At 40.2% G+C, this 11,979-nt stretch overlaps 1 protein-coding gene and 1 long non-coding RNA gene across 2 annotated transcripts; one reads left to right on the forward strand and one right to left on the reverse strand.

The window, feature by feature from the left end:
• Positions 1 to 7,425: 7,425 nt before the first annotated feature.
• LOC141910608 (carbohydrate sulfotransferase 4-like) lies at positions 7,426 to 8,698 on the forward strand. Its single transcript, XM_074801300.1, has 2 exons — positions 7,426 to 7,655; positions 7,933 to 8,698. Exons 1-2 carry the CDS (start codon positions 7,426 to 7,428, stop codon positions 8,696 to 8,698), a joined length of 996 nt encoding a protein of 331 aa, XP_074657401.1.
• Positions 8,699 to 9,373: 675 nt separating this feature from the next.
• LOC141910978 (uncharacterized) lies at positions 9,374 to 11,078 on the reverse strand. Its single transcript, XR_012619953.1, has 3 exons — positions 10,993 to 11,078; positions 10,329 to 10,393; positions 9,374 to 9,730 (listed from the first exon to the last, which is right to left on the reverse strand). It is a non-coding gene; the product is annotated as an uncharacterized LOC141910978 (long non-coding RNA).
• Positions 11,079 to 11,979: the final 901 nt, after the last annotated feature.

Here is an 11,979-nt window from a genome sequence, read left to right on the forward strand (position 1 = left end):
TAGCGTCTATGAATAGCGAGCAAGTATCAGCTGAACATGAATGCGTTTTGCCGTACTATAAACGTAGCAGTACGCGCTTCGAGGAACTGCGGTGGATGACGTCATTCGTCCGACCATGACGTACCTTGTTGTGTCTGGTAGCTATTGCGTCACTTCGCGGTAAATTCTAAACTCAAACTGTGAACTGTTTTGTGCTTAACTTTCGAGTGTTTAGTGTGCGGGGACAGCGGTCTCGAATGAACTTTTTTCCGATTGGGTATCCGGAACTTTAAATGCGGTTTTATGATATACTATATCATGAACTTTAATATGCGTTGTAGTGTCAAACTCGTTACTCGTTATAATGAATTGTTTACTAATGTTCTTTTTCAGGATTTGTTCTAGAGGTATCAGCGGGATATTCACGAGTTGGGTTAAATTCAAAATTTCGGGACGAAATTTAAACTGGATAGGGAGTGATGATCCGCAGCAAGATTCCGTAGTAACTAAAGAATGTTCGTAATGATGGTTTTTGTTTACGATGGTGGTTTCTTTATGGGTATCAGACCGCAAACGATGTGTGCAAGTTGTTGTTTGATGCTTTGATCTACCAGCGCTGACAATAAATCAGCCAGGGGTAAAAATAATTCTTCCTCGGTTCTTGTGCTGCGATATCTGGCAAACATTCAGAATTATTTTTAAAACTTAAGGATAGACGTAATTGGTTGGGTCGGAACGATGAGGTGCTTTGATAGTGTGGTTTGTGCAGGGATCTCGCTGTTACTTCTTGATACTCCCGACTACTTTCTATAAAAGGAAGAACCGGAAGTATAGGGAGACATGGTTGTTTTGCTTTATCCTGTAGTATTATAGAGTTAGTTAAATTATAAATGAAAATTGGTATAATAAGTATAGAATGATTTTAGATTTGATAATTAATTACATTGTATTTCTGAATCAAAAGTTTACTATTGTTGATTGGAAAAAGAAACGATGAGTTTGTTCCATAATCTAGGTGAAAACTAAGTTTTGAAAATATATCTAAATTAAGTATCCTGGATGTTAATTAAGGACAAGACCTTTATAATCGCTTAAGTTTTATGGAAGTTTAATTGTGGCAAATATCAATACTAGCTCTCTAAGGTTTCTGTTGGTGTACATGTCTGTTGGTAACTCGTAGAGAATAGCTGCTCTCTCAACGATGATGAGTAGGGAGTGAGTAAATCAAAGCGCGTTATGACAGGAGGGTTGGAAAGAAAAGTTACTTTGGCAAATCAGTTTCTCAAATAATTTTAGATTAGCAAATCATTAAGGCTAATTCTACATGTCCAAAACCGTCATGACAGCTAGGTTGCTGCTCCTTGCCAAAAGTCGAACGGGAGAGTCGGCATTCTAGGAATGTCGATCTTTTCTATAAAAAAGGCCCGCAGTCTTGAGAAAGCAGACTTACCAGGGACGCTCGTTAGAGATACTTGAGGTTTGGGTGGAAATACCAGAATAAAGACGGGTTACCATCAGTAGTGTACGATAGGAATTTGGAGTTAGGAATTGGACTGTGTACTATCTGGAGTTATTACTTTCATCAAGGTAAATAAAGTCTATATTATTATTATTATATTCAATCGGAATTTCGGCATTTTAGTTTAATTAGTTGGGTTTGTGCACGGACACGTTCTCTCGCCAGGGACCGATCTTTACGTTTTATATTCAACGATTAAGGAGAGGATTGTGACCGGTGTATCACTACACTTGATCTTTAAGAGTGCATTCCTTTATGTACGCTAACTATCAAACAAAAATTAGCAATTTTTTCGAATACTTTCTTTGGAATACGCGTAAGTCGGACCAAAAATGACGGTCCCGAGTGATCGGATTTATGCCTACTCTATACATACGAGAATTAAAATAACAGATGATCTTCATTCGTTAATCTAATGGATTCAAGATTATTACATGTAAGATATAATCCAATCTGGGATATCATTCATATATTATCAGTATATATGATAAACTAAGAATCAACCAATTTATCCTGCAGTTTCCATCGTCTTAACAAGGTATTGGTAACTATGAAATAAAAGTCCTTTAAAATGCCACTGTGGGACCAATGAAAAACGTGGCGTTATAAAGAATCAAGTATTTCCACTGATTTTGAGTTTAAATGAACAAATTATTTCTCTAAAAAAATTATATGGCATTAAAAAGGAATAGCGTTCTAACGCACTTTGACTATTCTATGCTACCTACGTACCCACGAAGGCCTATGATAAAACAATAGTGATTGTGCAGTACGATAGGAACACGTTATATAAACTCCCGAAATCGGTGTTTATTCACACAGCGTGCTTATACAAATATGAAAAATATCATAGTTAACAAAAAGCCCTTGTGCTCGTGTCCCTGAAATGCTTGTGTTATTTACATTGTGCGTTCTAGAGGTTTGGAATGCCGCGTTTCAAGAGGCTACCATTATCAGACGACGTGCCTAACTGCAAGTATGCGTATATGCGCGTAATGCGTCGTCAACTCAATATCAGTTCCGTCAATCTTCGACAAGAAGAGAAATTATGTTCATATTTTTGTAACTGTCTCGTGACGATTGCTTCCGCTACACCCTTTCTTGCATTTGCACGTACGTTTTTATGTCCGAAAAAAAAACATTAATAAACTCAAAGTGATTTGCACGACGCGAATCGCTGATAAATTCATCACCCCCTACCATTTCCATGGCATGTGGAGAGAAAGTTAACTTTGCACAAAAAAAAACGACAAATAAAGACAATATTCAAAAACAAACGTTACGAAGGTCATACAATGATACACGTGCGAGCCGGGTGGCAGCACTGTACGGTCTCCTAGCGGAATTTCTGTGAACAATGTAATAATACGAATCTATTTACACTCCAACCAGTTCCATTCCATGGAACATGGAGGGAAGATATTATTACGCGGATTTAAAAACAGTGCCATCTAGCCGCAACGCTCCTAACTATATGGTCAATCTATGCGTCGTATGCAGTGTGCGTATCCCTATCACGACTCGGGACCTGCTTCTATGACGTCACACTATCCCGGCTTGCAGGCGGCGCATCCGCAGTCAAGAATATACCGATAGGTGGCGTATTCTACACTTCCGTCCGTACAGTTTAGAGGAACGGCTTTCATGATGGATTTCTGGTCCCTGCACATCGTGCAGTGATATCTAAACTGGATGATCTCGACCGAATTGAACGAAATAAAGGGTTTAGCTTGCGATTTTGTACAATATCCTTCACACTTCGTCATAAGAACTCTCTGAAACAAAATAAATCAACTTTTTCGATAAATCATTACGTGCCATTGATTCGTGAATACATTGATTGAAATACAAACAATTCAAAAGAAAACTTTATCAAAGCTCCAAGAGAAAATGCAGCAAGAAACGGTGTCTCTGTAAAGATTCAGACTACATTGTTGTAGGTGGAAAGGACCCAGACAAGAAATACAAAAAGAAGCTCTGTTACTGTCCTATAATTTTTCAGGGCTGAAGAGTTCATACAAGAACTACAGAAAGAAACTCTGTCACTGTCAGGATTAAAACCATCTTCGAGGGAGAGAGTGCTCAAAGAGGAACTACAAAAAGAAACTGTCACTTTCAGGATTCAAACTATCAATAAAGGCGGAGAGTTCAGAGAGGAACCATTGAATGAACCTTGGCAGAGTAGTTAAGATGTCTTTTGCTTTAGTTTCAAATAAACCTACTTTCGTTTCACAATCTCTGCTCGGATGGGTGACCTCTTCGACGTAATAGTGTCTCAAACAGGGATGCCTCCTATTGGCGGTCACCTGAACTATCTGCGTTGAAACCCACGTGATCCAAATTAAGCAGCAGCCAACTAGAATGGTTGTATTAACGGTATATATTGGCATAGCGTTTCGAGACATCGACATCTATCACTGAAAACAAATTACGTATCTTAGGAATGAAATTATAACATAATAATAATAATCTTTATTTTTCGAAGAAATTATAACATATAATATAAGTATATTAATACAAAGTACAAAGTAACTTTAATTATTAAATGTCATAATATCAATGAAAGGTGCCCATGAGAAGCAAAGTTGCTTGTAATTATGGGTAACCTAACACACACAGAGACACACGCAGACACTCTCTCTCTCTCTCTCTCTCTCTCTCACACACACACGCACACATATAGGATTTGTAAATGTAGTCACATTAAACAGTAGGATAAAAATTTAGTAACGGTTAATTATGTCAATTTTGAATTTGTTTTTTAACTGCAAAACTGATTTTGATGATTTAAGGTGTTTACCAAGATTCTGCCAGGTGGCGGGAATTGAACAGAGGAAGCTTCTATTAATTATACTTTTAGTAAATTCGAAGATCGCACCGACTTGAATTTGACATTCATATTCAAATTAGAGTTTTCATTGCTTTAAATCAAGCATTGTGAGTATATCATAAGGAAATCCGACAATTGGAATTAAACATTCTTTTCGTGTCGTCATCTTCGTTAACTTGATCCGAATCTTAAAATCATCATTCGGGGGCGGATCTAGCTTTTCGAAAAGGGGGTGCGCACTACTTACGTATGGGGCGGGTCTCCAGAAAATTTTGATAAATTCGATGCATTCTGAGCACTTTCCTGGTTGAAATTAGTAATGAAATAAGTCGACAATTTCACCATTTTCTAAACAAAAAGTCTTGTCAGTAGAAAATTTATTAAATTCTGCCGAAAAAAGCGCACCCCCTGGACCCGCCATTGTCATTACGGGATAAGTATTAATTATGAAATGTATGAATTGAAACTTCAGATTAACAAGCTTTATATGATATTCATTAATCTTCGATATTGTGAGTCTATCCTATACGTAATAACACTGCTGCAGTCTAAATAGATTTCGGCTAATTTGTCTGTTTTAGCGAATCACTAAATAATCAAAGGTATAAACCAGGAGACTCAAAATAATATTTTTTCGTTATCAGAGTGGCATTTTACAAAAGGTTTAGGCTACATCAAACGTTTTATCGATAGGCAACATTCCGCTCATGCATCTCAATATATCTATAAAACGCGTTTCATCATTTTAGTCGTTCTTTCTTGCTTGATAAAAATCGTGATAAAATTTCTACAGGAGTTATCTTGATATATTTTTGATTAGCTACATAACAACGAACCGTTTCATAGCGAGATTCGATTGGTCCAATGTGCATTTCTCGTGTATATAAATCCGTCGCTGTCGTGTACGTATGTACGTCGAGGCGGTGCTGTTATTCCTTTACTTCACACAAACTCATCGAGAATCAAACTAAAAAACTGACTATTTCTATATCTGTGACTTTGACGAATGGGTTTTTAGTCGATGAATGAGACGGATTGAAGTGCTGTTTTGTTGGCTGTTTGTTTTGGCAGTGTTTAAGTCTAAATGACGTTTTAGTATGATTCTAGTACCGGTTTATTCAATGCTGTTGTAATGCTAGCACATTTTTAATAGTATATACGTACACGTAGCCTGTAGTTAGAATTCCGACCATTGATTATCAATCAGTTCGAATCCTAACGGTGATGAGAGTTTGTCTCCAAACAGAAATAGATGGTCTCAGGAGCGGATTAAGGGGGCGGACTCGATGGTGCCTTCCCATTGAGGTTGCCTTTTTCGTCAAGCCAAAGATAATTAAAACCTGCACATTTGACACTCATCATTTCGGAAATCGCATCTTCTGGGATTTTTTCAAAACCGTCTCAACACCGACTTTTCCTTTCGTCTGGACCTCATGGCCTTCCGATTATCCTAGATCCTTCCGCAGTTCGCCGAGCTCTTCGTCCCCAGAAGTAGACGAATCGAATCTTGACTGTGATTCTTTCTGTATTTAGTTCTTCTTTGAACTTACCAACAAATGGTAGATTGAATCCTTTGACTGACATCATCATTTTACTCCGGGTTTTCAAGCCAGAAATAGACAGTTCAAGTGTTTCTGCGGTTCATTTCCAAAATTAGAAAAAAAAATGTTGCCCTCGAACTGGATTTGAACCAGCGACCTAAGGAGTTCAGCTCTGGAGATGCCTTTCTACAGTCCTCCGCTCTACCAACTGAGCTACCGAGGGCAGATATTAAAGTCGTAACGTCTTGAAACTAAGTATTTTACTGTCTCTGATGCCAGGTGTCGATAATGTTATATTGGACATTATCAACACCTGTACCTGTTTCAGGAAACCGTGATACGAATTTGAAGCAATTGATAGTTTGAATGACAGCGACAGAGTTTCTTTCTGTGGTTATTCTTTGAGCGCTCCACCCCCGACAATTGATGGTTCAAATCCTGATAGCGACACAAGTTTCTTTCTGTGGTTCGTCTCTGTGCTCTCCAACCCCGACCACCCCAACAATTAGTGGTTCGAATCCTGACAAAATCATGTGTGCATGTTGGCCTACTTGATTTAGAAATTCAGTGTTTATGTCTGTGTAATTCGCCACCATCGATAATTCGTATCCTGGACCGATGTAGGTAGGATGCATGTTCTAATAGGGTGATGATGAAACTAGTATCATTCCCATTTAAACTCATAGATTTTTATATATTCATGTCTCTCTACGCCTGGGTAATTTAGCGGCTTCTCAGCTGCTATAGGAACTAACGTATCCCCAGTATACGTATATACAATACGGTAACATATTTACGAGTTTATCGGAGGGTAAATAATTAACTGTCGATTTACCGAAAGTGCGACATATTGAAATCAGTTGAAACGATGCTGTGAAAGTCTGGACATAGTGCACAGCAATATATACTCTGCCTTCATCGGACCAAGTTTAGCCCCGGACCAAGTTTAGTCTCCGACCAAGAGGTAACGAGAATTTTTGGTTAATTTGATGGTTTATAGACTGTAAGTACAGTACGTTGAATATTTAATATGTATTTCTATTTCACACAGAACGCCTCCGACGTCACAAACCATGCTTTCCCTCCGCGCAAAGCCGATGAGAAGAACGTTGCTTTACGTTATAGGAATAATAACCGGTAGGTTTTCGTATCGGATCGTTTTTCGTTCGTGGCCCGAAAATGATGTCATAACCGTGTATAGGCCCGTATAATGACTGTAACATTTGTTCCCGTTTCCCGTCGAAATGGCTTTTCTCTAATTTCCGGTCAAAATGGCCGTTCTATAATTGCCGGTCAAAATGGCCGTTCTACTCATTTTCGGTCAAAGTGGCCGCTCTATCATTTCCGAGCCGGTCAGTGGCCGTTCACTAAGTTCCGGTCAAAATGGCAGTTCTTTTAGTTCCGGTCAAAATGGCCGTTCTATAATTCCCGGTCAAAATGGCCGTTCTCTAAGCTCCGATCAAAATGGCAGTTCTTTTAGTTCCGGTTAGAATTGCCGTTCTCTAAGTTCCGGTCAAAATGGTTGCTCTTTCAATGATAAGTTTTTGTTTGTAGTGATGGTCACAGTTTTATTGGTTTCTAATCCAAAAACATCACTGGACACTAGGGACACGCCGAGCGCAGATCAAAAAGTGGAATCAGGACCGATGAAGGTTCTACTGTTCACGCACTATCGCGGCGGTTCGTCATTCTTCGGGGAGACTTTCAATCAGAATCCGTCGGTGTTTTATCTATACGAACCTGATATTTTCCTCGGCAGACTCGGAATCGATATCGATAAGGATGGGTAAGTTTCCTGCTGCTGCCACTCCCGTCACCGCTGCAACTGCCACTGACGCTGTGTTTTGGAGATGGTCAATGATGAGGTGGCAATTTTGTTGAAAATTTCGGCAAAAAATTATAGATGATTCCTGAGGGCTTATTGGAAGTTATTGCAAGTTTTGACTATAGAGATGAAATCACTAATTGTTTCCGATGTTTGAACTCAAAGGGTCAGATTTTTTACCGGGAGCTTTTTTAGTTTTCTTGATTTATTATTCATAATTCGTGAAATTTATTTTCAGATTACCAGGAAAAGAGAAATTCACGAAGGTACTGAATGAATATGTTTCGTGCGACCTTCACCGAGTACAGGCCACCACACTCGCCCGTTTGCAAATTTATCTGAAAACCCGACTCGGGGGACCGGAGTTCGTGAAATGCGTTGAAACTGCACGTAAATCAAAGAACGTTAGACCGGTGGTGGCAAAATGTGTCACCGAATTTGAAAATCAATGCAAAAAATCGCGAATTCGCGTCATCAAGATTATACGCTTCGACGCGGAGCTGATCGAGCTGCTGATGAGGTCAGATCCTAGTTGGCATGTTATACATTTACTGCGCGATCCGAGAGGGATTCTAAATTCTAGATCTCACATTCATCATTTCAAAACCGAAAATATACCTCACGTTGCGAATTCCATTTGTCAATTTATGTTAAATCGTATCGAATCGTTAGAACAACTGAAAGTCCAGAACCCGCTTTATAGTTTACACGAAGTGACGTACGAGGACATAGCGCGCGATCCGATTGGTCAAACGTCACGTGTTTATGAGGCGATCGGTTTAGACCGAGTTCCGGTTCAAGTAAAAACGTGGCTGTCGAAAATGACGCAGGCAGATCCGAACGCGCGAAGAACTAATATCTACCAGCCCTCGCCGAAAGACTCAGTGGCAAACTCGTATAAATGGAATAAATCAATCAGTGATTCGAATCTGATGGAAATAAATCATGTTTGCGGTGAATTGTTCGCTAAAACCGGATATCCGTTATATAAACCATCAAAATAAATCCAAAATTCCTAACCAGCAAATGATTTCTAATTTGTTTAATTTGTTTCAATTTAGTTTGTAGTACCGGACACGAAGTGTTATCTGAAAAAGCACGAGGTGTAATGCTAATTCTAGGGTAGTCGCAGACGGTAACAGGAACTCTGAGATATATACTACTGTCCGGGTGGGGCACGTGATCAACAGAGGCAATCAACCCCGGGGTAAACACAGAGTCCGCCGGGGTACATGGAACGCGCGCAGTCAGATCTACAACATGGCATTTGAGGGGGATCCAGAAATTTGGGCAGGGGTGTCAAGCGCAGTATTTTCTCAGGTATATAAATGATAGTCTTTTTTTTCATTTTCAATGAAAAGTGCATTCATAAAAAAATGTGTGCATTTAATACGTACCTGCAGTAATTTCTGGCAGACGGCCCAAAACAGCGATTGATAAACATTTGATTAGTTTCATCATTAATTTATATGATTGATATCACAATTAGTAAACGTTCGCGCACACGGAGACACCCTAAACCCCTCGACCCTTAGATTCGCCTACAGCTGCATTTTACTAGCTGTAGTGTTGTTTTGCAAAATTTCGCAACATGGCGTCGTTTTAACTGATAGAAACTGCAGACGAGACCGGATCATGCGCCTTGGAGGCAGACCACCCAGACAGAGATAAATATTACATATTAGTAAATGATGTTCACGTGTTTTACTGATTGCTTGAACCGAATTACATCGAATTTACAGAATAAGATATAGATTTTGCGGTTTTTCTTCCAGTTTAAGCGAGTGGGCAAAGCGGTTTTTTCAGCGCGCAATGCCACAGTCCGAATGGCCGCATCGGTTGCGGGAACCTACAACCGATTGTTCCGCCTTGACGCGCATAGGCATCGCGCATATTCGCGTCTTCCCAAAAACAGATAATCTTATCGTTTTCAAACTTATCCGATTTGTTTAAGTAGGTCGCCTGCCTTTTCGAGTTGTCATTGTTGTTGCCCGATCGAAAATAGCTAAACTGCCTCTTCGCTTTTTGTTGAGCTTCTGTGTTTGGATAAAAGACAGGGAACATAATATCATAATTTTGTTTCAGTTTTTTTAAGGCATGGAAACATATCGTCATTCTTTCAAATCATGGATCGGAATCACTTTTCTCTTTTTAATCCCTTTCAGTGCAGACATTTTGGATATCCCTCAATGCAGTTTCAAATGTATTGAATGTTTTATTCAATGTTTTAGGTCAACTGCCAGTCATTTCTGGTCCTAATAAGACTTCTATCAGGTATGTACCACCAAAATTGAATGAGCTAAAGGCCACAGTTCAGTTTTTTCCCGGGTCAAATTTTGCCCCCGTGTTTAATCAGGGAGCGCGTTGGTGCGTGAATCACTCGCTTGACACTAGAATGCTATCAAAACCATGTTGTGGCAAGTGAGGCAAGTCACTGTCCAAAATCAGTCGGCATTCTTCAAAAACAATTTGACCAGTGGTTAAATTTGGTCTGGTCCGACGTTTATGGCCGTGTCGAACAAGCGCACGGGACAATCCTTTTGCGCATCAGTGCGAAAGATTGGACGGGCCTAGTCTGGCACCGGGCTCCCGAAAGACGCGAGATATCATTTTTTTTGTAGCTGATTATCTTACCGTGCGCGACAGCCACTGTCACTAACCCGAGAATCAAACAGACCAATATGAACTTCATTGTGATACTGAAAATAATCACTAAAACTGAAAAATTGTAGCCAGTTACATAGTTAAGTCATCCTCGCTTGCCAGTGTTTGTATGGCTCCCCGCCGAAGATCATACCAACACTATAACCCTGGCCGTACAGTAACCTGGTCTTTATACCGGCCAAGATTTGCGCTGAGTGGATCTGTGTCCACCCAAGAAATATTGGGCAATTTATAGACCAATGCGGAGGGAGGCAATCGAACCCTGGCAAGTGAGGGTGCTGCAATTAGTTTACAACATCGTTAGTGGGACGGATTTAACTCATCAGGCAGACCTACATTTTCAACTTTTGAGATGATTGTAACAATCATCTCAAAAGTTGTAGGACAGACCTAACTGATCATGATCCACTCACACCTAGTTTTGAGTTTGAACCCAATCGTTGGTGGTAAGCTTTTTATAATCGGATGGGCTTATGTGGTTTGTGATTGAAAATATATCAGATCGTGAAACTAAACCAAAGACAGGTTACTGACTAACCGGTACGTAGCCTATCAGCAATTTTTCAGCTAAGCTTCGATCCAACATCGATTAAGCGTCAAGTTTGCTCATTAAAAAAAACGAATTTTTACCAACCTTTTCAAATCGGAACTTCGTGTTGTTTCTCTCTACAACAGTGACGTCTCCTGTCTCCTGGTCGAATTTAGAACCTCATTTTATATCAGCAGAAAATGATAAGATACCTAAACTTTGAGCTATTAAATGACTATAAACTCCCATCCACCTGTTCATCGCGATCATAAAATTCATGAATTGCGGCTTCGCGTCGGTTTTTATAGTTTATACATAGTTCAGGGATCTTTGGCCAGCTTTTGATAAGTCAACATTGCGTATCATCATATCGAGTATTCAGGTCTTACCGGTGCTACGAATTTTTCAAGGAGGTAAAAACATAACGCACGCTGAAGGACATCTTCACCCGTCAAGGGATTCGAACCCACTACGCTAAAGCTGTTCCCCGAACCCCTTGACCTCACGAGTCGTTGGAGTCGTTACTAGCCGACCAGAATCCGGTCGTACCAATCACAGCGCTTGTAACAAACCGACAGTAGACTTCTGTTGGTTTTCCCGTTAAATGGACTAATCAGCGAACGTTTTACCGAACAAGGAAGTATTTCGCAAATCGATATATGACGTCATGCGCAACAGCGCCAGTAATGAAATCACGCTTCGTGAGGCCAGGGGGCTGGTGGAAGCGAGTTCGGGAGTGATACTGGACCCCTGGCAAGCGAGGAGAACAACGATCATCAAAACTCATTTCATCCCAAACAATACCACCCTCGCTTGCCAGGGCTCCGTGTATCGCTCCACCAGTCCCCTGGCCCCACGACGCATGATTTCATGATTTCATGATTTCATTTCACTGGTGCTTTTGTACCTTTGTAAATAGGGGCACTAGATCCCAGTGCAGTTGTAGGGCACTTGATCGGAGTGAAGCAATAAGGGCACTAGATCCCAGTGCAGTTGTAGGGCACTTGATCGGAGTGAAGCAATAAGGGCACTAGATCCCAGTGCAGTTGTAGGGCACTTGATCGGAGTGAAGCAATAAGGGCACTAGATCCC

Source organism: Tubulanus polymorphus, chromosome 9 (assembly GCF_964204645.1).
Source record: "Tubulanus polymorphus chromosome 9, tnTubPoly1.2, whole genome shotgun sequence".
Lineage (NCBI taxonomy): Eukaryota > Metazoa > Nemertea > Palaeonemertea > Tubulaniformes > Tubulanidae > Tubulanus > Tubulanus polymorphus.